The sequence below is a fragment of the Pristiophorus japonicus genome, chromosome 10, assembly GCF_044704955.1.
Source record: "Pristiophorus japonicus isolate sPriJap1 chromosome 10, sPriJap1.hap1, whole genome shotgun sequence".
Taxonomy (NCBI): Eukaryota; Metazoa; Chordata; class Chondrichthyes; family Pristiophoridae; genus Pristiophorus; species Pristiophorus japonicus.
The window spans coordinates 154,656,636-154,682,939 of NC_091986.1; the positions used below are offsets into that span (position 1 = coordinate 154,656,636).

General features: G+C 41.9%; 1 protein-coding gene across 1 annotated transcript in view; it reads right to left on the reverse strand.

Annotated features, from left to right (window-relative positions):
• The window catches only part of xpo4 (exportin 4), a 192,014-nt gene that overhangs the window by 9,537 nt on the left and 156,173 nt on the right, over nt 1–26,304 (reverse strand). Inside the window, 6 exon segments of the mRNA XM_070892196.1 lie at nt 1–113; nt 10,573–10,866; nt 17,754–17,928; nt 19,417–19,586; nt 21,888–22,047; nt 25,439–25,616. Coding sequence (XP_070748297.1) covers nt 1–113; nt 10,573–10,866; nt 17,754–17,928; nt 19,417–19,586; nt 21,888–22,047; nt 25,439–25,616 — 1,090 coding nt within the window.

Here is a 26,304-nt window from a genome sequence, read left to right on the forward strand (position 1 = left end):
TCTTGATACTGCTCTTCTTCTGCTGCCACATCAGTCCGTTTCCTGCCCAAGCTGTTCTTAGAATAAACCTGTAGTAGTGTCAGGCAAGCTTCATACAACTTCATGGCTTTTGACTGTAAATTAAAAAATTACATTAGATCTGATAGAATATTTCAAAACTTACTCTTTACCTTCTTTTGTACAACAATCCAAACAGGCACTAGACTTTTTTTCTTTCCCTTTTGTAAAATAAATTCATGGCGACAAATCAGGTAAGCATATGGAGATGAGAGGGTTAATTCATGATGAGGCTTAACACTAGCATCATATAGTTGCTGTGGAATTACTTATATTAGTATCATAAAACACATTCATATTTTAAAACATTCTCCATTACAGGCAGTTAAAAATAAAGCATGAGGGGCATATTCTATTATTTTGGACATTAAGCACCATCATTTGTAAGTGTACATATTTAAAAAAATAGAACTCATTTATAGAGCAACTTTTACATCCTCAGGACATTGTAAAATGTTTTACAGCTAATGAATAACTTTTGAGTGATGTCACGGTTATGCAGACAAATGAGATAGTACAGCAAGATCCCGCAAACAGCAAATGAGAGAAGTGTTCTGGTGGTGCTGGTTGAGATATGTTGTTGGCCAGGACACCAGGGGAGCACCCCTGCTCTTATTCGAATAGTATCATTGGATCTATTATGTCCATGTATCTGATAGAATAATATGGGATCTATTACTTAACATGGAGCTTCACTTTAAGGTCTTGTCTGAAAGATGGCATCTCTAACAGTGCTGCATACCCTCAGTAGTGCACTGAAGTACCGGTTTAAATTCTACTCAAGCCCAGAGGTGGGGCTTCAACCCTATACCTTCTGATCCAGAGGCAAGAGTGAGGCAATCTTATACTTTTACTAGCAAATGGTTAGTGAACTAAGAGATAGAAACTTAGGCAAAATTAGAGCATTTCTGCTTAGAAGAACGTCTACTCCTTGGAAGACAACAAAACTCAACAAGTACTTTTCAAATACAGAGACAATTTTAACAAGCATTTTTCAATGATTTTCCTCCTTTGACTTACATTCAATTGTGTTTATTTTTCATCGTCTTTACACTGAAACCAGTGCATTGCAAAAGGCAGACAGAGCTAGAGCATAGATCAGACTAGATCCTCTAATGTAATAAACATTTTCCACTCATTCTATATGGAACTGAGCATTCCTGCAGATTTACTCAAAATCACAGCAGCAAATTTGTTGCAACACGAGTACTAGGTTTTATACTGGGGTCAAGCCTGTGGGTGCCTTACTCTGAGATTGAAAGAAAAAGGTGGTAAAATGAAGATGAGGAATGAGAGAAAACATAAACAGCATAAAGAAAGAAAGCAAACAAGAGGCACAGTAAGACAACATGCATTTGTACAACATTAATATAACAAAACATCCTAAGGCACTTCACCTAATGGGCATCGTAGAGCAGTAGGAGAATTAGGAGAGTTGACCCAACAGTCGAACAGTTGTCACGGTTTTTAAAGTTGTCGAGAGATGTTACAACACAAAGAGATTTAGGTTCTGGGGAACTGGATGATTGAAAGCTCCACAACCAAAGAAAAGAATGTCAGGAAGGGGGTAGCTGATGCACATGAGGCCAAAGGCAAAGGGGCTAAGATGTGGAATTAGTAGTGGTTACAGAAGGAGGATAGGCAAAGCCACAAAAGGATTTTGTAAACAAGGACAAGGATTTTGAATTAGGTGCATTGGGACAGAGAGGTATCGGAATCAACAAGGACAGAGCAGAACTCAGTGCTTGTTAGGATGTGGGTGACCAACTTTGACAAATTTGAAGTTTGTGTTGAGAGGAACTCAGGAACCCAGTGAGGAGGATATTTGAAAAGCTGAGTCGTGAAATTTAAAAAACCCTTTGATAAGGGTTTTAGTGGTAGCAGTGAAGGCAAGTCATATTGCAGAGGCACGCAGCGTGCCCAGTTGCCTCGGGGGGGTGGAGCCTGCTGTCTACACCAAAAAACGAAGCCACATCTTCTGCACATGCATGGGGAAAAAAATTACGTTTTTGATGTCGTTCCAATGGATGCGCATGCTCAGTACAGCTCGGATTTAGCAATTAGCCATTTTTAAAGAGCCAGTTGTGTGTGTGAGAAGTGCTGTGTGAGAGCATTGGAAAAATCGCAGCTGGAGCAATACAACGCTTTGCAAGGACCAAGAATTTCTTACAGGACGCACTAGTTACTGTGATTGAGATCAAATGGCAGGAGCTGGACACCAGCAGAGGTCACATAAAAGTTCCACCAAAAGAAATGAAGAAACGCTGGAACCAAGTTGTAGAAGATTACTGTGCAATGGTGACCACCACAAGATCTGAAGGCCAGTGTAAAAAGTGACAGGACCTTGGTCAACTAGTTAGTGTAAGTATTATTTTCATTTATTCAATGCAATTGCAATTATAAATGTGACCATCTGTATGTCTCACCCAGCAGAAAGTCACCCCCTCTAAAAAGTTGCATTTTCATCTTTACAGAGGAAGGTGGCATATAATAAACGGGGAAGAACTCAAACAAGAGGAGGCCCAGCAAATCTGCACCCATTGACACCCGTGGAAGACAGGATCGCTGCTTTGATGGGACCTGCCTGGAGAAAAGCAATCAGTACTGCACAGGCTGGGCCCACATTCAAGGCAGAGGGCAACATAGAAACATAGAAAATAAGTGCAGGAATAGGCCATTCAGCCCTTCGAGCCTGCACCACAAATAAAATCATGGCTGATCATTCAGCTCAGTACACCTTTCCTGCTTTCTCTCCATACCCCTTGATCCCTTTAGCCGTAAGGGCCATATCTAACTCCCTCTTGAATATATCCAATGAACTGGCATCAACAACTCTCTGCGGTAGAGAATTCCACAGATGAATAACTCTGAGTGAAGTAGTTTCTCCTCATCTCAGTCCTAAATGGCTTACCCCTTATCCTTAGACTATGTCCTCTGGTTCTGGACTTCCCCAACATCAGGAACATTCTTCCCGCATCTAACCTGTCCAGTCCTCTCAGAATTTTATATGTTTCTATGAGATCCCCTCTCATCCTTCTAAACTCCAGTGAATACAGGCCCAGTTGATCCAGTCTCTCCACATATGTCAGTCCTGCCATCCCGGGAATCAGTCTGGTGAACCTTCGCTGCACTCCCTCAATAGCAAAAACGTCCTTCCTCAGATTAGGAGACCAAAACTGAACACAATATTCCAGGTGAGGCCTCACCAAGGCCCTGTACAACTGCAGTAAGACCTCCCTGCTCCTATACTCAAATCCCCTAGCTATGAAGGCCAACATACCATTTGCCTTCTTCACCGCCTGTTGTACCTGCATGCCAACTTTCAATGACAAGTCCTGCAAATTCCTCATGGTCCTCCAAATCAGCCTGCTGCTTGGCCTGCGATGTGTGAGCCTACTCATGCCACCCACCCTGCCCCCGCCGCTGCTAACTATTTGACTGTTGTGTTATATTGTTGTGTTGTGCAGAACTTGAGGCCGACCCTGACGATGCAGAAGATTCAGATGCAGACGAGCCTGATGAGGAAAACATCTTCCAATCCAACCCTCCAGACCAAGAACATGGGGGTGAGGGGGAGGGGATGGCGCTCCCAATGTTGTACTGACTTTGGAGGAGGTGCCGCTCATGGAGGTGACAGCCCCTTCCATGACTAGTGGTTTGAGTGTTGCTGGGACATTCCATGGCTGCACACCTTCCGAGGTGCAGCGAGGCACAACCTGGGCCCCACCTTCCAAGGTTGTGGGTCCCAGTGTCGTGGTGCAGCGAGGCACACCAGGGCCCCACCATCCCAGGCTGTGGGTTCCAGTGTTGGGGTGCGAGCCACACCCATGGGGAAGAGGGGAAGGAGAGCGCGGGTACAGGATCTAACAGATATGGTTGAGATGACGACAATGAGTACGGAGAGCACTGACCTTACCCGATGACTCTGGGATGCCATCAGTGGGGTGGGTTATAAGGTATCGGGACTGTTGGGAGAAGTGACAGCAATGATACGAGAAATGGGAATGATATCAGGGACCATCAGTGAGGGAATAGTGGCTATGAGGGAGGGAATGTCAGAGGGAGTGCAAACCACATCACTGACCATGAGGGAAGGAGTGTTGCAGGTAGTTCAGACAGTTTTGCTCAACATGAGGGAGGGAATGTTGCAGGTCATTGAGACATTGTCAGGTGCATGAGGGACGGCATGTTGGAGTTAGCTGCTGCAATAAGGGAACATGCCCAAACCCTGCGGCCATTGACAGAATCAACTGTCCAATCCCCACACCAGCCTCTGAAGAGCCTCAAGCCGGGCCCCCTCCAACTTACCACCTGATGCAGACGCCTTATGTAAATTTACAAGTTTATAAGTGATCTTAAAGCATGATCTTAAAGTAAAGTGTGATATAAGAATAATTTTATTAAAGTTAAGTACATTGTAAACTTTTAAATAAAATATATTTTACATTAAAACTGAATCATGTTCCATTAACAGAACACAACATTACGGAACATCTCCAAACAGTAAACACGGTCCATGTGGAATAGTTGTCGCTGAGTCCTCAGGCATCAGTAAAGCATTCACGGATGAGCAACTGGCGCATGGCTCGAGCAATCGTTAAAGGGGCACGATGGCCTGCCCTCCTCTGCCATCGTGCTCCGGCCTCAGGCACTTGCATGGCTTCCTCCTCCTCTTGCTCGTCACCTGCCTCTTCCACATCATTATCATCAGCCACTCTCACCGCAGGTGGGTCTTCCACTATCAGGTGCTGCTGCCGCATGATGGCTGAGTTATGCAGCATGAAGCACACAACAGTGAACTGACCGACAATCTCAGGGGCGTACAGCAAGTAGCCTCCGAAATGGTCCAGGCATTGGAAACACTGTTTCAATAAGCCAAAGGTCTTCTCTATTATGCTACGCATCGCAATGTGCGACATGTTGTATTGACGGTCGGCTTCTGTCCGGGTTATGTGTAGGGGCATCATGAGCCAGGTGGCGAGGCCGTACCCTTTGTCGCCCAGTAGCCAGCTCTGCCCTTCTGGCTGCTGCTGTTGAAACATATCAGATATAGCTGTCGCGTAGGATGAACACATCATGGGTGCTGCCAGGGTATCTTGCATCGACTGACATGATATGATGCATGTCGTCACACACGAGCTGCAGATTAATGGAGTGGAAGCCTTTTCTGTTCCTGTACATCTCGGAATCCTCCAAAGGTGCTCGCAAGGCGATGTGGGTACAATCAATGCAGCCCTGTACCTTTGTGAAGCCAGCAATCCTGGAGAAGCCCACAGCCCTGTCATGGATTGTTTGGGCGTTCATGGGGAACTTTATGAAGTTATTCCAATGCACATATAGTGCAGCCCCCATGACCTGGTGAACAGAGACATGTGTTGCATGTTGAGAGATGGCCACACATCCCCAGTTGTAGCTTGAAATGATCCAGAGGTATAGAATGAAAGTGCAGCTGTAACCTTCACTACAACTGACAAAGCATGCTCCTGATACTTTTAGTTTGCAGGTCTGCTTTGACCAATTCACAGATCTCACTTACAACTTCTTTGCGGAAACGCACCCTTCTGACACAGCCTGCATCACTCAGGTGGAGGTACGAACGTCCATCTTGATATACCCGAAGTGGGTAAGGCCTCCTGCCCAGCACCCTACGGGCTCTGCTGTTCCTGATGTGAAGTCGTCGAATCAATTGTCTCCTATGTAGCACCATGATGCAGAAGGCTCGCACAAGGTATGGGATTGTTAGTATTGCCCCCAACTTAAATTTAACGTTTGAAAGAAGCTCAAAATGGCAGGAAAGCAGGCAGGCAGGACAGGTTCGCAGTTCTCTCTCTCTCTCCAAGGTCTGTATTGATGGACCACGCCCAATGATCTTGTGACTTATTCTCTCTTCCCCCCCCCCCCCCCTTCCCTTAACTAATTGGAGTTTTGTGACTTCTCTCTCTTTCTCTCCCTCCCCCACACATTGCAGTCTTCAGTGCAGAAGGTATTTCGCTCCCCGGGCTCCAAGCCTTCTGACCAGCACCTCACTCTCTCTCTCTCTCTCCACCCTCCCCGCCGCCCCCCCCCCAGGGCTTGTTTTGTAGCTGAGCCCCGAGCCCAGGCGCGGGGACGATTCTGCCGACCAAAGCTACGACCCTCCAGCCCTGCTTCAAGAAGTTAGGTGGTAGCGTGTGAGTGAGTAAAAAAAATGAGAGAACTTCTAAAATCCAACAAATCTACATTTCTACATTGACAAGTAAAAAAAAAAGTTGAACTTTATTATTGATTTTGACAGTCTTCTTGACTCCCTCCAAAATCTTTGATTTAAAAACAATGGTGTCTTTCAGCACCGATTTGTGAATGTGCACTGGTTTTCTTAACTCACCAGAAGGTTTTTCGGGAGTGGCCAGATATGCTGATCGAAGAGAAAAAAATGTTGGCCAAACTGCAAACAATTGAAAAAACCGGCGCAAACATGAGGGAAAAAAAAAATGGGCGAGAAAAATCATAACTCAGTCAGTTACGCTGGCGCAGATCGCAGGGGAAAACTTTGAGAAAAATAAATAAGCAAAAAAAACGGCGCAAATGAATGGGGAAAATTGAGCCCATTGGGAGGAGAATAAGGGGATGTTGGCAAAAAAACAAAAAAAACAGCATTGGGCTTGGGAAAGTGTTAAAACAAGGGTTTCAAAGGAGGTGGAAATCTGTGATGTGCTCAAAGGGGGAAAGATGCCAGAAGGTCCAGATGGGAATTGGTAATGATGACATCACCAAGTTGCTTTGGCAGGGAATGTGATGAAACGTGTAACCATGTAGGTAACTACGGTACAGAAACCATTTTGGGAGTTAAAAGGGCTAAAATTCTTAAACGATGAAACAATAAATTATTTCAGTACCTTGTTGGACCTTTTATTAAGTCATTTTAGAAACAGTAAAACAAACAAATTAAAGAAATAACGGCAGGATTTTTAAAACGGTGCTGCTCGCCCCTGCCCCAGAAGAGGTGTGTGCAATTATATGATGTAAAATTGAGATGAAAGTGCCACTGTATGCAATGTCTGATGTAACCATAGTTTTCATCACATCGCACACTGTCTTCTGGAACCGACATTTTGTAATGATACATAATGCATTGTCTTCCACCAACAACATTTTGTTCATATATTGACATACAAGCTAGTGAAATCTGCAACATTGTAAAATACTTTGAGTGCTGCTCTACGTTTAGCAATGGATAATTTTATGATGAGAGGAACAAAGTGTAGTGAGATAGGTCACAAATAGGAAACATGATTCCAGCTGCCAGGAATTTGGATTCAATCTTGGAACAACATGCAACCTCTATGAAGCTCTGCAGGCTTTTCCAGCATCTGGAAATTCAGCATTCAGCTGTTGTAAGCCCTGGGAAATTTTTCAGAGGAAGCTGCATGAGCACCATGGGTTTAAAAAAAATTGCAGCTCATCGACAGTATTATTGTAAACTAAATGGAGGTGCTCAATAATATTTAGTTGTGTACTTCAAAAGCTACTGAGCCTTACAGCATACTATTTTAACCAGTGAATAATGTGCACTATGTTGCTGGGAGGGAAAAGAAACAGCCTGATTTTATCCCACTTTTCAATGACACAATTACCCATCATAATAAGGATAAAAGCTGCTAATATAAAAGAACAGATTATTAAGTCATAGGATCAGGAGTAGGCCATTCAGCCCCTCGGGCCTGCTCTGCTGTTCAATTAGATCACAGCTGATCTGCTAGTCAACTCAATTTTCTCACCATTGCTCCATATGCCTTGATGCCCTTACCCAACAAAAATCTGTATCTCTTGAAAGCTCCACAGGCTTTTGGGGAGAGCTCCAAATTTCTACTGCCCTTTTTTGTGTAAAAAGTGCTTCCTGATTTCACTTTTGAATGGCCTAGCTGAAGTTTTAAGACTGTCATAGTTTTTTTTTCCATATCCACTCTACCAGATAAACATTTTAAACACCTTGATCAGATCAGCCCTCAATCTCCTATACTCAAGCAATACAAGCCACGTTTATGCAATGTGTCTTCAGAATTTAACTCAGCCTCGGTATCATTCTGATGAATCTACACTCGCCCCCTCCAAGGCAATATATCCTTCCCTTCGGCACAGGCTATACGGGCCGAACGTCTCCTCCTGTGCTGTAACCATTCTATGATTCGGCGTACTTGAACTCTTTGCTCCTCTACAGTTCCTAGTTTTTCACCATTTATAACATACTCTGATTTATCTTTGAGTCCAAAGTGAATGAACTCACACTGAACTCCATTTGCCATAGTTTTGCCCACTCACTTAATCTGTGTATGTCCCATTGCAGCTTCCTTCTCCAATCTGCACTAGTTACTGTTCCTCCTAATTTAGTGTCATCTGCAAACTTGGATATATAACATTTTATTCCTTCATCCAAGCCATTAATAAATATGTTGAAAGGTTGAGGCCCCAGAAAAGATCCCGGGAATACATCACTTGTCATATCCCGCCAACCTTTTATCCCCATTCTCCGTCTTCTCCCTCCCAACCAATTTCCAACCCAAAATCGAAAGGCTCCCTCCAATTCCATGTTCTCTGATTTTTGCTAATAATTTCTTATGTGGAACCTTATTGAATGCTTTCTGGAAGTCCATACAAATAATATCCATAGACACTCTCTTATCTAGCTTTATGACCTCTTAAAAACATTCAACTAGATTAAGTCAGAAAAATTCCATAATATTCTCAAAATTGCAATTCAACCTATATAATTCATCAAGGCATGTTCACTTAATTCATTACTTTTTATTATAATGTACAAAGAAATGGGGCAAACTTCCAGCAGTTGTTTCTATATACTGAAGTTCAATGCCTCTCTGGAGGAGGGAAGGTGGCATCCTGATTTGCTCCATGAATTTTACGAGGAAGCGCCTATCTTTCCTGTGGATAGCCACTCCTTTGTTTGACCATCTCCACTGGATTGATTTGTAAAGCACTTTTGACACATTTGAATTTATCACATATCACTTTAGAGTTTCATAGAAAATAGGTGCAGGAGTAGGCCATTCGGCCCTTCGAGCCTGCACCACCATTCAATATGATCATGGCTGATCATGCAACTTCAGTACCCCATTCCTGCTTTCTCTCCATACCCCTTGATTCCTTTAGCTGTAAGGGCCACATCTAACTCTCTTTTGAATATATCTAACAAACTGGCCTCAACAACTTTCTGTGGTAGAGAATTTCACAGGTTCACAATTCTCTGAGTGAAGAAGTTTCTCCTCATCTCGCTCCTAAATGGCTTATCCCTTATCCTTGGACTGTGACCCCTGGTTCTCGACTTTCCCAACATCAGGAACATTCTTCCTGCATCTAACCTGTCCAATCCCATCAGAATTTTATATGTTTCTATGAGATCCCCTCGCATTCTTCTAAATTCCAGTGAATGTGTTCACTGTTAAAGACTAATTGAAGCATTCACTCGCAAGTTTGCCTTGGGGTCTTCACAAGTAGAGAAGGGATCTCTGTTCCTTTGAGACACTGGAGGACTTTGTGCAAGAAAGTGATTTTTCATTTGAAGACATTTAGCTTGCAATTATTCAACATTTGACTGGGCTGCAGTCCTTTCCAGAGGAATAAAGTTGGCAATTTCATCAATAACTCTTTCATCACCAAGCTGACATCTGCAAGAAACCGGTCACCAAAGTAGTGAGGAAAGCCTCATTGAATTAGCATATGGTAAAACAATGAGGCTGCCGTTTTCACAGAAGCAGCTAGCCAGTTTTTGGCTATCCATAGGATGTAAATTTCCTGAATTAGCATAAACTCAGATGCTACATGTCTCCTTGTAATCTGTGAATATTCTCAGTGCTGGCTGTAATCAAGACAAAAGTAGTGAGCACTACTTAAGGAGATGATGGCTCTGATCCTTCCTTCTTGCCCAACAACAGCAAACAGAAAAACTCTGCATAGCTAAGTAACAAGCTCACACATCCAACTGATAACAATGTAACTTTGCAGATATTTATATTCTGATACTTAGAAAATGCAGTACATTTGCATTTCCTTCCTCTGCATAAAAACCCAGCCTGTTCAAAACTTCCAAACAGTTAGAGCATTTCCAATCATACTAAATGTTTTTTTTTACAAAATAAACATTTGTTTCTGTTGCTATTGCAATAGTTAGTCACACTGCATGTGATTTTCATCTCACCATTATTAAAATAGTCTCAGCTACATTCATGTACCATGTATTTACAGAGTAAAGGGGGAAAAAAATCAAACAGTGACACGTAAGCTTATTAAAGGCTAAAATTTTGTTTTTGGACAAACTTTTTACTGAATTACAATGGCATATCAAAATAATGGAACCTGTTGTTACTCCATGATCAAAAGTAAGCATCCAAAGCACTTCTCCCATGGACCAAGAAATACTGACAATAAATGTGGGTGATTTCAAATTATGAACCATCCAGTTGTTTTCCAGTAAAGATATGTGAAGATATAAGCAACAAAGTAGCTTTGATAGATTTAGCTTACCTCTCCAAGGTAGCAGATTTGTTTATGTGCGACTTCAACGAAAACTTCTATGATTAAGTTCACAGTCTCAGGTGTGTTCTTGTAAATTTCCATTAAACCAATGCAATTATTGAGAAAGTCCATTAAAAATGTGAAGAGAATGGCTACATTGTCTATCTGTGTTGCTTCAGCTATTCCACAAAGTGCCTCCAGTGTGGCAATGATCTCCTGCTTCACTTCTTCTTCCTGACAGATTTGTTGAAAGTTTTCTTGGTTTATAACATTAAGAAATCGCTGTTGGAGTGGCTGAAGAACCTATGAAAAATATATTTTACAAATGTATGATAATGAATCATCTGGAAAATTTTTCATCTTGAGATGTTCTTATAACAGGGTTTCAAAACGCAGAAATCTAATTTTGTTCATGAGCATATAATCCTCCCTTGGAGGTGATCATCACAGTACGAGGGGAAGCCATATCTACTTGGAAACTTTCTAATTAAAAATTATCTGTCAGATTTCTACAAACAAATTATCCAATATCCTCAAATGGACACAACTGTGAAGAAGCCTTAATGGAAGCTCATCTTGCATATCACAGACCTTTTGAAATTGCAACTTTGCAATCTCATTTTGATCTCCTTGAATAGCAGGCCAGGGGGGTTCCTTGATGAGGGGGCATTCTCTCTAATTTGGGACTGAAGCATATGGATTTGTACTGTAGTTTAGGATTTATTATGTATACTCTGCTGTCCACTCAACTCAATTCAAAGGATCACTACAATGGCATTACACAAAACCAGAGATTCAGTCACATGGCTGGCAAGTCAAGCCCATTTGACCACTTTATCAATCTACTCTTATCCCATAAATGCACAATGCTTGACGTATTTCCCATTGCAACATATTACTGTCCTAAAGTCAAAATCTAAAAAATATCTAGATTTAATGCTAGTGATGCTGCTCCGAACCTTTCTTTGTATTGAATGCATCAGATGGTATGGTATGGAATGAGCAAAAAGTCCAATTGATACTGGGAGTCAAAAGGTTGTCATGCCCTATTTATCGCCAAGTACCTAATGATCAATGGACAGTAGACCGAATGTTCACACATATGCTTATAATGGAGCAAAACTTGGTTGGAGGGCTCAAACTATTGGTTAAATGTCCGGCAATACATGGCACAAGGGTTGCATTGCTAATGCAACTACCCATCTTTAAATGGCGAAATACACATTAAACAACTGGCCTTAAGTGTCGAAATTGTATTTGCATTTCACATTTTAAGTATTTGATATTCAATGACGAAACTGAAATGGCTATTGAACACAGCAACCCTCCTTAACATTAGCAATGCCACAGGTGAGGAGATCTCTATAGTTTAAAAGATTTATCTTTGTATCAATATTTTTAACTTTGCATATGATCAATTAATCGAAGGTTGTTTTAAAAAGAGCAATTATTTGAAATTTACACTTTACTTGTCAAGTGATTTTCTTTCCCATCTCTCCTGAAGGCACAGACTTGTACTCAATATAGGCCCACAAGTGCTTGTTTAAGACAAAGATAGACAGTTTCTTAACCGAAAATGGAATAAGGGGTTATGGGGAGCGGGCAGGGAAGTGGACCTGAGTCCATGATCGGATCAGTCATGATCATATTAAATGGTGGAGCAGGCTCGAGGGGACATATGGCCTACTCCTGCTCCTATTTCTTATGTTCTTATGTTCGTATCTCACCCAATGGGCCATTCTTGAGATACGAGTCGAGATACGAGTCTAGATATTCCTGGGTCCCTGATGCAGTGTAGAACTTATGTCTGAATTCAGAGAAGCCTGACCCCTTCACAAATCCCAGGGTCAACGTCAACGATGGTGGGACATGGATGACTGGCAAGCCAGCAGTGGGCCGAATAGGTCAGGAGAGCCTGGAAAATTGAGAAAGGACAGATTATCAGAAGGAAGGGCAGATTAAGGGTGTGACTTAGAGCTCCATGAAGTTAAAGAGCTGAGCAGGCTCTTGGAAGAGGGACTGAAATGGCTGTTGCAACAGAAGAGAAAAGGCATGTAAGTACCTAACTTTTTTGAGGTTGAATTGCTGCTGGTCCAAATTAAAGGAGAGATGCAATAATTGGCGTATCAGGAAAGATGCCAACACATGCAGCAGTATAGGCCATGTGGAAGGAGGTGATTGTGGCTCTGAGTGGGATCCCCATAATCTCCTTGCAGTCATTAGAAATTTAATGACCTCACTAGGTCAACAATAGTCGAGTGTTTTCAGATGAAAACAGGGCAGATAACCGAATCACTGAGACATGCATAGGTCTTCTCTCCAACAATAGTTAAGTATTCTTCTTAAAAGAACTTCCATCTATATAGCGCTGTTCACATGCTTAGGATGTCCCGAAGCACTATACACTGAAGTAGTACTTTTGAAGTGTCGTCACTGTTTGAATGCAGGGAAACACAGACAGCAAGTTCCCACAAGCAGCAATGAGATAAATGACTCATTAATTTGTTTGTGAAGTTGGTTGAGGAACAAATGTTGGCCAGGACACCAGAGAACTCCCATGTCTTCTTCAAATAGTGTCTTGAGCGGGCAAACAGGGCCTCGATTTAACATCTCATTCAAAAGACGAGGTCATCGGACGGCATCATGGTTCTTGTTCCAGAAACAAGTCACTTGGCAGCACTCGCATCAAGTGTTCGACATCCTGCAATGCTTGCCAGCACACTGAAGTCTCACAGCCAAGGTTCTTGCTCCCTTACACTCGCCAGTACTGTCAACCATTCCACAAATCCTGACTGACTGTAACTGCAGGATCTGGAGACTGCTGCAGCCAATTAACACAATGCATTCTTTCTGTAGGAGAATATGCCAGAGAACTCCAACTTACTGGAGGAGGACGTGCCAAGAAATGACATTTAACAGCACACGAAGAGGAAGCAATGACAATAATTGGTTTCCACTCTGGCCTGGCAGCTCGGGAAGATGATGTGGGAGTCTTAGCCTTCGCTGGGCTCAAATGAATGTATCTTTTTTCTTATTTAATATTTCTAAGTATTTTCAATATTTTCACCAGCTACCACTTTCCTCATATGAAATCAACAAAGTAGCTAATTTAGATAGAATGCTGCTCAAGCAGACCAAAGTTAACAGCATTGTCTTTTCTTCTAGAGGCTAAAAGCCAGGATACAGCTGCGAAGTTGCTAAACAACAAGACCTATCAAGCCCTGCTAAGTCCGGCAGCCTGCAAACACTTACCTACCTCGTCCTTCATCTTCCTGTGCTCGCACTCAGTAACCCACTCAATGGGGCGCTGATTGTGTAAATGAGGAACTGATGTGGTGAGACACAGAGCACAAGGAAGCCAGAATATGCAGGTGTGAAAGTGGAACCTGATGTGGTTGAGTGGTGGTGTAATACTTCAGTCCCTGGCTGCCGAGCACATGGATTATCTCAATTGCACAGCCAAGCAGAACATCGGTCACATTTGCAGCCTGGAGAAAGTGACAGCTGTAGGAGCATATGCAAACTATCCACCATCAAGTCAGTCGACTCAATGTGGAGGCACTGAATGAAGGACTGCCGGCCTTGGGGACCACCTGGAGATCACAATGTCAACTGAATTGCAAAGTATACAGCACAGTATCTTGGAGGAACTAAAGGATATTCAGTTGACACTTTCTCAGGGATTCAAGGATCTTTCAGATTCAGTGAAGTCCATTCTCCCAATGATCTCTGGTAACTAGAATCTTGCTCCTGGTACAAACAGAGATGTTGGTGTTTATGCCTCAGATGCTATTTCCCCTCACAGCAGCACGACAAAGGAGCACTCCATCTAAGGAGCCCAGACAAAGAGCTTGCCTCTCCCATGTCCAGCCCAGGATTAGAGGTGCTGACTGAAGGGTCATCTTCATCCCAAGAAGTTAATAATTTTTTGCAGCAGTTGTCTGAACCTAGACTTCAGAATAGTTAGAACAGAGCAGAGAAAAGCTCACATCGTCACAAGAGATGTGAAATGACAGAACCAAATAATGTTTTTTGTAAGTAGTGGTCATAAATAACTGGAATATGTGATACAAGAGAACCAAACACCAAGCAGTCCTTGCATGACAACAGAGAACAGGTAACGAATGTGCTGATGTTGAGGCTCAAGATTAAGATAGGACGGGCAAAGAATTTACTTAAATCAGAGAGAGCTTGGTGGAAGGGGGGAGAACTTCGATGGGCTGAAAATTCCTAATAATACTCCATTCATCTGTGAAGGTGTGCCAAATATGTCTGGCTCACAGGCGTCTAACAGCTGTTGGCACTGCACCCGCTTCCTATTCTACCTGGATCAGGATGTCAGCATTAGCAGTGTCACTATCAAGCTTGGTCATCCTCTGGGACACCCATCATCAATCCACTCCTAGTTGCAAAATTGTGGATCACACAACATGCTATCACAATTCACAAGATGGTGCATACCCCAGAACCTTCTTTTGAGCATCTAACTGGCTTGCTCTATTCTCATCTTTGTCTTAATATGTGCTTCATTGTAGCACTCCTCTCATCTTTATGATCATAGGCAGTCCCTCGAAATTGAGGAAGACTTGCTTCCACTCTAAAAATGAGTCCTTAGGTGGCTGAACAGTCCAATACGAGAACACCACAGTCCCTGTCACAGGTGGGACAGACAATCATTGGGGAAAGGGTGGGTGGGACTGGTTTGCCACATGCTCTTTCCGCTGCCTGCACTTGATTTCTGCATGTTCTCGCCGATGAGACTCGAGGTGCTCCAGGATGCAGTTTCTCCACTTAGGGCGGTCTTTGCCCAGGGACTCCCAGGTGTCAGCGGGGATGTTGCACTTTATCAAGGAGGCTTTGAGGGTGTCCTTGTAACGTTTCCTCTGCCCACCTTTGGTTCGCTTGCCATGAAGGAGTTCCGAGTAGAGCGCTTGCTTTGGGAGACTCATGTCTGGCATACGAACAATGTGGCCCGCCCAGCGGAGCTGATCAAGTATGGTCAGTGCTTCAATGCTGGGGATGTTGGTCTGGTCGAGGACGCTAACATTAGTGTGTCTGTCCTCCCAGGGGATTTGTAGGATCTTGCGGAGACATCGTTGGTGGTATTTCTCCAGCGACTTGAGGTGTCTTCTCAAGCACTCCTACAGTACTCCTCTGCAGCATTGATGGTCTTACAAAGAAACGTCAAGAGCTGTGGGAGGAGTGGGTATCCCTCATAACCCAGCAGACATCCTGTCCCTTACCTCGCTGTTGCGATATAGCTGAGACACTAGACTGAAAGTATTAAACCACCATGACCAATGTTCCTTTTAATTTTTTTTACGTGCGAGCTGCACGGCCCAATCAAAATACCGCGCATGCGCAGTTTTTCCCATTTAAAAGCCGGTGAGCCGGCTATGCAGAAACTCCAGAGTACTGCACAGCCACGCAGCTTAAAGGGAACATTGACCATGACAGCTCCCAGCATATTGTGAATTCACATGCAAGAAGCTGTGCCTGTCTTTGCAAATGAGCTGTACATATAGGGAATGAAATGGAAGCCTTTGTGGTTCATATCAATGAGGTTTACCATTGGGACATGCAATGCCACATGGATGCAATCAACAGTCTCTACAACGCTGGGGAATCTAGAAATCCAGAAACATTTGATGGCCCTCTCAGTCATCTGTGTGGGATCACTGTCAAATTGTATGAATTGAGATGTCCTGGCAAAGAGGGCATCAGTAACTTGCCTTATAGAAGACTGCACAGCAAATTGGCTGATCTGGCAAAAGACACTGCAGCTTTATGGAATCGGCCAGTGGCATAAAAATTGAAACCTGTGCTCACCTCCTCCGACACTCAGAGCTATGCCTGCTGTGGTGGGCCTTGGATTCGGATATGGCTGCAGCAATGTAGAGTTCCTTCAAAGTTTCATGACTGAAATGCAGCCTCCTGAGACAGAGCTTCTGAGAAAGATCTCGGTAATGGTGCCTGGTCCATACATCCTGCTGGATGGGTTGTGTTGAGAAGGTGTGGCTCTCCTCTGATGCTGTCTGATTAATCTGGCTTTCCTCCCAGTTTCCTGCTCCTCCTCTTCCACCAGTATATGGATTCCTGTTGTGCATCCCTCAGATCTTAGCTCAGTAATGGCTTTGAAATAGAATGCTCTCCAGTAAGATACTCAAAAAATCTTCTCCTACATTTTATATGAGTTTAAAAAATTGCAATACCTGCAGTGAACCCCAAGATATGGCCAAAAGTCTCGAACAAGAAAATCTCAGCTGAGCAAGGTATCTCTAATCAAGTACATCCACCTTGATAAACAGGTCCTGGAAAACTACGCCTTTTAAAAAGTTGTGCACGTTTCTCAAGGATGGATGTGAAGGCAGAAGTAACTGAATTTAGGGTAAGTGACATCACCCTGTCCAAACCACCATTATTTCCATGTGGCTGCTATTGGTAGACAATGTTTAACATAAGAATTAGGAACAGGAGTAGGCCATCTAGCTCCTCGAGCCTGCTCCGCCACTCAACAAGATCATGGCTGATCTGGCCGTGGACTCGGCTCCACTTACCCGCCCGCTCCCCATAACTCTTAATTCCCTTATTGGTTAAAAATCTATCTATCTGTGATTTGAAGATTTCCTTTAAGTTGTGGGGCCGCTCGTCGTTCTGGACCTCTCGCGCAGCCAGCTCACTGGCTTTTCGGTGGGAAAAAACGAGCATGCGCGGTATTTCGAATGGGCCCTTAAAGGGGCCGTGCACCCCAAAAAAATTGAAGGGAACATTGCTGGGAGCATGGGCGCTTTCAACGGAATTCCAATGTACATTGAGCCAGTAAGAAATTCCTGACCCCACAGTCATAGTTGCTGACTTACACCCTCCTCAACCCTTGAATTTTAGGGTGTCAGTGTCAGCAGCCTATTGGACTATGGAGGATATCATAGCTCAGCTTGATCTAGCCTTGATTGACATTCACACATGTTCCAGTAGGGGGCTCTTGATATGGGAGTGGTAAGTGAATTATAGCAGAAATCAGCTAACTTAGTTGAGATCAGCGATTTAACCTGTAACCTTCTTGGTCTATATCATTCTCTTCCACAGACATGTAATTAATTACATTAAATAATACTTGCCTTAGAGATGCTAGAAATCCCTAATAAAACTTTGACTAAAATATTAATTTAAACCCATTTACAAATTCTCACCTCTGTCCAATACTGTTGTTTTGTTTCTGTATCCACATGAGCAAACCCTGCCAAAACCAGGGCTTTCATCAATGTTCGCTGTACACTACTAGGAAGGTAGTTCAATGGTGGACTTCGACTTGCATACTGTTTTGCCAAATTCCACCAGCTTTCACATTTTATTACTAAATTGGCCCTAAAAGGAAATAGTTATCAATTAACACTACTTATAAAATATGTACAAAGAGTAAGAGAATAAAGTTATCTGAATGCATTTATGACCTTGCAATTAACTTTACAATTGACATTAAAATCTAAAACAAAATACTTCCTTAAAAAAATGATTTCTATATTTTATTGCATGATTTTAAGTGGTTACAAAAAAACTGCAATGCCTGGTGAAATGGTCTTTGCTTTCAAAAATGTATTTTTAACATGGGTTTAAAGTTACAATTCTTTTGAACATTCAATTACAATTTTAGAAAATCGTTGGGTTATGCACACTTTTGAACTTTTATAGACATAACAGTTTAGAACATTTCAGTCAATAGTCAATGAGCTACTTAATGTATTACTCCTAGCTCCAAGTTAAATGTTCAAGCAATACAGATAACACTTCAAATAGCTGCATGGATGTGTCAAAAATGCAACCCCATTTTCTCAAAAAATATCTTATTACACAGCGCTGGCCACCTGTTTGAGGCTAAGCACTGAAATATATCATCTCTTTTCAACAAACTTCTCCCTCAGCACACAAGTCATTTCAGTGAGGCAATGTGTGGGTAAATAATCTTTTGGAGAAACAATTTAAGAAGTCATTATAGATCCTTGTGCTGGAGCATACCATACAAATAGAAACAAAAAAGAGGCAAGAATTTTACGGAAAATAATTGCAGCATATGTTTCTATACACACATTAGGAAATAAATATAATTCTGGAGTTTACATCACACAGGACTGATTATGAAAGGAGAGAGATCACGTGTGCAGTTTAGGGCTCCTCAATGCAGGGGGTATAATTGTCTTGAAGGAAGTGCAACGCAGGATGAGGGGTTTGATTTACGAGGAAAGCCACTGTGGGACAGTAATCTTTCAAATTGAGAATATGGATGTGGATTTTATAGGTGTTCGAAATGATTAAATGATAAAATGGAAGATTGTGTAAAAACTGATTATTTCCATTGGTAAATCCAAAGACAAAGGGGCCATGTACTCAAGCTATGCATTAGATACACAAATGGGATGAAGAATCTTTTTTTGTGTGGTCATCAGAACATGGAATGCTCTGTCACAGTGTTGATTAGTGCTAAATCAATTATTGTACACAAAAGGGTACTTAATAATTACTTAAAGAATATGAAAGAGAATGGGAGAAAGCAGGAAAATGGGTCAGCATATAATCATCCCTCAAGAGATTTAAATTCAATGCAGGCAAAAAGGGCCAAATGGGCTGTCTCTTATTCCACAATTTCAATGTTTTTTATTCCTTTAAATACCAATCAAAAGTTGAAGGACTGGTTTCTACTGGTCACTGTGGCAACATGAATACACAAGAGGCAAAATGTGTCTCAAGTAGAACATTTGGTTTGAGACAAATCAGCTACTATTGAGAGTTGACTGTTAAGTTGTGGTGACTGATGGGCTTTGTTCTATTATGTTATTATCCACTGCACCAAGTACTCACCGCTCTCTCCTCTCTACTAGCGTTACAAGGAGTTGAACTGTATCATTTGCCAGGTCCTGTTCTGCAATCCATACCGAAAGATTACTGATAACTTTTTCTAAAAGGTACCCAACAATCCACTGAGCACCTTCGGTGTCTGCACCAAATGCTGTACTTAAAGGTAAACTTATCTATAAGGAAAAAGACGTGTTCAAAAAAAGTTAGTATTGAGGCCATTCAGCACGTTGGGCTAAAAGGGAACTTTGAAAAAGTTCTCCAATAATGGGCAGTGCACCAAAATCTTGGTGTTCTTAGGAAAGTACAAGTAAATCTTTCAACTTAGCTTTGTTTCCTCAATAATTTTGTTGCCTTTCAAATCCATTGATTTTTTTTAAACCAAACTAAAATTTTCCATTTTTATTGAGTATTTTCACACTTCCATTGTTCTAACACTCTTTCTCATGATTATGAAAGAATTAAGAAATTTGCATTTATATAGCACATTATCACAGCTTTGGGATCTCAATGCACTTTGCGAAAATGGACTACTTTTGAAATGCAACCACTATTGTTATGTGGCAGCCAATTTGTGCATAGCAAGTTCCTACAAATAGCAAATAAATGGAGGACCAAATAATTTATTTTTGGCGGGGCTGTTTTACAAGTTGGCCAGGACACTAGGAAAACCTATTGCTCCTCTGAATATTGTCATGGGATCTTTTTACTTCTATCTGAGCAGGTAGATAGAAATTCAGTTTAACGTATAACCCAAAGGAGAGCACCTCCAGCAATGTAGCACCTCTTCAATAATGAACTGAAATGTCAGCCTAAATTATCGCAAGAGTCTATAGGTTTGAGGTCAGCTCTACCAACTAAGCCAAGCTGACACTTTCACCTTACATATTCTGACCACCACTATTTTGTTCTTCCCCAGATTCATTGTAGCGATGTCTTATTTTCTTCTAAATGAATCAGGAGACATGAATAAAGCACCAGAAAAAGATTCCTTTAACATGTTTTCCTTAGTCACTTATTTTAACCCATCATAAATAAGGGGCAAAACACGAGACAAAATTTCACAGTATTGTGCAACTTGACTAGTAATATAGGAAACTGAAAATGTTGGTCAAACAGGCAAACCAAACTGCAGAGTATGAAATCATTTAACAAGAGAGAAAAAAAGCTATGTGGATAGGTTCCAATGACTATTTAGCAGTTGACCAAATACAGCATTGTTAATATGAAAACAAGTCCCAAAACTGTGCACAGTTCTGGTCTCCATATTATAAAAAGGATATAGAGGCATTGGAGAATATAAATCTTTTTTGTACAAGGATGATACCAGAACTGAGAGATTCAAACTATCATGAAAGACTGAACAGAATGGGCCACTTTTTTTTTTAAAGAGAAGGCAGAGTGGTGACCTGATAGGTCTTTAAAATGATGAAGTGGTTCAATGGGATAGACAGAGATGATGTTTCTACTTATAAGGGATTCAAAAACTAGGGGCCATAAATTTAAGATAGTCACTATTATATCCAATAGGGAATTCAGGAGAAACTTCTTTACACAGTGGTAAAAATATGGAACCCGTTACCACAAGGAGTAGTTGAGGCAAATAGCATAGATGCATTTAAAGGGAATCTAGATAAGCACGAGGGAGAAAAGAATAGAGGGTTATGCTGATAGAGTTACATGGTGAGGGGTGGGAGGGGGGTCGTGTGAAGCCTAAGCGTCAGCATAAACCAGTTGGGCCGAATGCCTCTTTCTGTGCTGTAGACCTGGTGACTGATCAGGAAATTCAAAGTCTTGCTAACTATACGAACAATTTTAATAGGTTATGGATGTAGTCATTATTTCCAAGAGAAGATACCCACACTGACCAAGGCACCTTTAGAAGTTGTGATTCAGACATTGTACAACAGAAATAAAAGTGCTTCAGACTAAACAATGACCCAAAAGCATAATTTTTGTTGGAAATACATGTGAAGGATAGTTAAAGAATTCTTTAAACATTCTTGAAATCGACTTTATCTATTACACAGATTTGCCCCCATCTGGACTGCACACAAGCATTTCTTTGATAAAAATCATTACATTCAATTTTGAACTGAATAATCAAATTAAACAGGCTGATCTGAACGTGGATTGTTTTCCATTATGGAAAAAATGGCAATATTGGGGCTGATGTATATTGGTACTGAACACAAAAGTGAAAATAGGGCACTATTCCACTATTCCTCTAGAGTCTACATTAAAGCTTAAAGTCATCAACAAAGGGATGCAATGACCCACCAGATGCAACACTCATCCAGATACGAGGAGGAACTGGCACATGCCACAGCACAAGAATTTACAATATTCAAGTAAACATACTTGTACATCTGTGGACCAAATCTGAAGGAAAATCCACAAAACTGATAAGAAACAACAGTTTGTAAATCTACAAATGCATTCAATATTGAACAAACAGGAAACACCTGATTTCTGACCTGGTCATAAAGTTTTTCATCTACTAAAAGGTAGGTCTTTGCCCATCGTTTCAGAAACCACATAATATCTTTTCCCATTTGTGGACTGAGCAGTTCTGTCAAGTTTGCCCTCGTGGCTCGAGACTCAACTTCTGAAGCTCTGAGGACAGCAGCTAATAACCTGTAAAAAGGTATTTCAGATCATTATGAATAAGTGTTAGTTCACAGCTCATTTCAGATTTACCTACAGTTTTAAAGAAATGCAAATTTTTTTAAAGATAGACTTTAATACATGTGCATTTTGGAACCATTTAAAAAAATGAAATCGCCATTTCTCCTAAAGATAGTGAAATGTTGAAGTACTGTTCATCATATTATCATAGCCAGCCCCTCGAAATCGAGGAAGACTTGCTTCCACTCAAAGTGAGTTCTCAGGTGACTCTACAGTCCAATACGGGAATCACAGTCTCTGTCACAGACATTGGTTGAAGGCAATTGTGGGTGGAGAGTCTGGTTTGCCGCACGTTTCTTCCCCTGTCTGCGCTTAATTTCTGCATGTTCTCGGCGACGAGACTCGAGGTGCTCAGTGCCCTCCCGGATGCTCTTCCTCCACTTAGGGCGGTCTTGGGCCAGGAATTCCCTGGTGCCGGTGGGGTGTTGCACTTTATCAAGGAGGCTTTGAGGGTGTCCTTGAAACATTTGCTCTGTCCACTGTTCAACAAGCATGTTTCCTCTCGATACCTTGCCCAGGTGCTATTCAAGTATCAGCAGGCACATGTAGAGTAATTCTTTTTTCACCCTACACTTAGTAACCAAAAATGAGAACCGTGGCTGATTTTTCCCCTCACCGGAGCCGAAGATAATGCCCTGCCATTGTGCTGGTTAAGATCAGCGAGCTTAACAAAATCGAAGGATCAAACTCGAAACCATTCAGGTCTGCATTGCTCAGCACCACATAATATGGGACATTTAAGAACTGAATCCGTATAGTGGGTAGAATCTCAAAATGGACTGTCCCACAAAAATTCCCCAATGCCGCAGTAACTGAGTGGGGGGAGGACTTCCTGCGCCTGGTGCGGAAGTCCCGCCCGACTGCAAAATTGCAGTTACTGCCCCTCACAGGAAGTGCAGCGCAATGTCGTGTGCTCCACTTCCTGTTGGGGCGGGTTCAGAGGCGCTACTCAAGCACGTTCGCCAACGCTACCTGGCTGCTCCGCGTAGTGCTGACACATTTCAAAGATCCTCCCCTTCCGTTAAAGGGGAGGGCCGCCGTGCACACTACTGGGCCACCAGGGCGGCACCCAAACAGAGTGCCGGGCTGCACAATGGTGGGCCGGATCACGCAACGAAGGCCGAAGATGGGCTGTTTGAGTCAGTCAAACATCCAAATTGTTTGGCCACATGGCGCTCCTCAGCTCCCCTTTAACTCCCGCCTTGCGAACATATGTCGGCCCGCTTCGAAACCCGTGAGGCTGGCGCTAACACCGCACGGGGCAGCCTCACAGGGCGCTGGCCAACTTCCGCCGCAGGGTAGAAAGGGGTCGCTGCACACGGCGATTATATCACCCGTTGCGCGGCAGCCCGGTGTGCTACCGGCGGGGTGTGGCGCTCCAGTACTATGTCTTTACTATGTGCTATGTCCAGTACAATTTCTCCAGTACTATTTTTTTTACTTATACAGATTTCTTTAAGTTCCTCATTCTCTATAGACCATTGGTTCCCTGGAGTCCTTGGTCATTGAAGCCCCCAAGTTTAAAAGTTCCAACCACAATAACCACGTGAACTGAAAAAAGGAAAATTACGTAAAATCAAATTTAAAAACAAAATCTGTTGCATTCATAATTTAGAAATTTACTTTGCTGACAACACAAAACTAGATGGGATTGTGAGTTGTGAGGAGGATGCAAAAATGCTGCAAGACGATTTAGATAGGTTGAGTGAGTAGGCAAACATATGGCAGATGCAGTATAACGTGGATAAATGTGAGGTTATCCACTTTGGTAGGAAAAACATAAGGACAAAGTATTATTTAAATGGCGATGGCTTGGGAAGTGTCAATGTACAGAGGGACCTGGTGTCCTTGTACACCAGTCATTGAAAGCAAACATGCAGGTGCAGCAAGCAGTTAGGAAGGCAAATGGTATGTTGGCCTTCATTGCAAGAGGATTTGAGTACAGGAGCAAGGATGTCTTACTACAGTTATACAGGGCCTTGGTGTGACCACACCTGCAGTAGTGTGTGCAGTTTTGGTCTCCTTACCCAAGAAAGGATAGACTTCCCATAGAGGGAGTGCAGCAAAGGTTTACTAAATTGATTCCTGGGATGGCAGGATTGTCGTATGAGGAGAGATTGGGTCAACTAGGCCTGTAGTCACTAGAGTTTAGAAGAATGAGAGGTAATCTCATTGAAATTTAGGACCGAGATAAGAAGAAATTGTTTCACTCAGAGGGTGGTGAACCTGTGGAATTCTCTACCACAGAAGGCTGTGGAGGCCAAGTCACTGAATATATTTAAGAGGGAGATAGATAGATTTCTGGAAACAAAAAGCAACAAGGGAAATGGGGAAAAAGCGGGAATATGGTGTTAAGATAGAGGATCAGCCACGATCATATTGAATGGTGGTGCAGGCTCGAAGGACCGAATGGCCTGTACTGCTCCTATTTTCTATGTTTCTTCTAATATAGTAGCCAACATCCAAAGAAATAAGATATAAACATTTAAGACATTTACATTAAATGTAAAAACCTACAATTTTTTAAATAAGCATTCAACTGGACTTTGTTTTGTTGCAAAAAGAGAGTTTTTTGTTTCAAAAGAGAGCATGCCAGTTAATCAATCCACAGCACTACAGGTATAACGTCCCAAAACCGGAAACCTCGGGACCAAGGTCATTCAGAGAAGAAATTTGACGTCCCGAATCCAGAAACCCGTGGGCTGATTTTCGTGAATTTCCAAATTTTGGAGCCGAAAAGCCGACGGCCCAAATCCAGAAACCTTGTGGACGATTTTGGTGTATTTCCGGATTTCAGAGACAATCGGACGTCCCGAATCTGGAAACCCTTAGGCAGACTTTCGAGAATTTCCGAATTTTGGAGCGTAACATCCGGGCCGCGCATTTTTTTTGATTCTTACTTGGAGAAAGGTAACTACAGCTTCAAGGTCCAGTTTTGGGAAATATTTCTGGATTCTGGCCAACGACTCTTGCAATCTGCACAATGTCCGGTTTTCAGACAATTACGGTTTTTAGAATTTCGGACGTTCTACCTGTATTACTGAGTAGTTATTAAATGTTACGCACTTGCCATTTGTAACACTTAAACGAATTGTGAAGTGCTTATTCATGGTGCTTAAAATAAAAGGAGCTAACAAGAGCTAATCATTTGATTGGACTGGACTTTAAAAGTTAACCTAAAACTTAATACTATCAATAAGCTCTATGGCTTCTGGTGGAACAAGATATTACTTTTTAATTTTTTTTTAGTGATTACAACTACCTTTAGAAAGATTTTGAATAAAAGCTACTACGTGTAGCAATTTTTCTTCCAATCATATCACTTAAGATAAACACTTACCTAATCACAGAATCTGTTCTGTTACATCCTGGGATTGAGGAGGCTTTTTCCCCTGGGGAACCCAGAATCTGAAGTGTTGTGTTAATGTCAACTTCAGTTGCATGCTTAATGGAATATTCCATTATCTCTGGAGGTATGAGAGGAGTCTCTCCCTGAGTATCATCAGCTAAGAGGTAGCCTAGCAACATCAACATAAAGACACCAGGTTACAAGTACTGTTTAGAACTCTTAAGATTAATTTCATATTATATCAACAAGCTACAATGTACATACATCAAACTGAATTTCTTCATATAACAAAATATTTCATAAACAGCCAGAGAAAAGATCATACAACTAAGGAATACAGTTTAATGCAGACTTGCCCCTCCATATGCATTGTTTTTCATGTCAGGATTCCCCCAAGCTAAAAACAGTACTTTTGTTAAAAGAGCACTAATTTCCTGCCTGCAAAATTTTAGATATTCACGCTAACACTCTAAATTCATACATAGCAATGCTTTTTACAATCTGAAATGTTCTGTGTACATTCCTTCTTGAAATAATTTGTCTTCTTGAAATGCTTATAGGAGTTAGCCATCTCACATCACAGCTACTTTTGATCTCTAATGAGCATTCTTCCTTAGGTTAGGTAAAATGGGCTCTCTATTTGAGTAAACACCCATTTTGACTTTTTGGTAACTCTACAGTACACTTTTATGTCAGCACACTTAGTCTGAAAGAATAATTTCTAAGGACAGTCCTGAAGATACCAGAGCTTAAAAGAAAATTGGCTTGTTTGGTGGTTAGTAAATATAGTTATCGCCTTTTTGAAAAACTTGCCAAGTCAACTCCTTTATTGTACGCAGCCTTCTTTTCAATAAAGA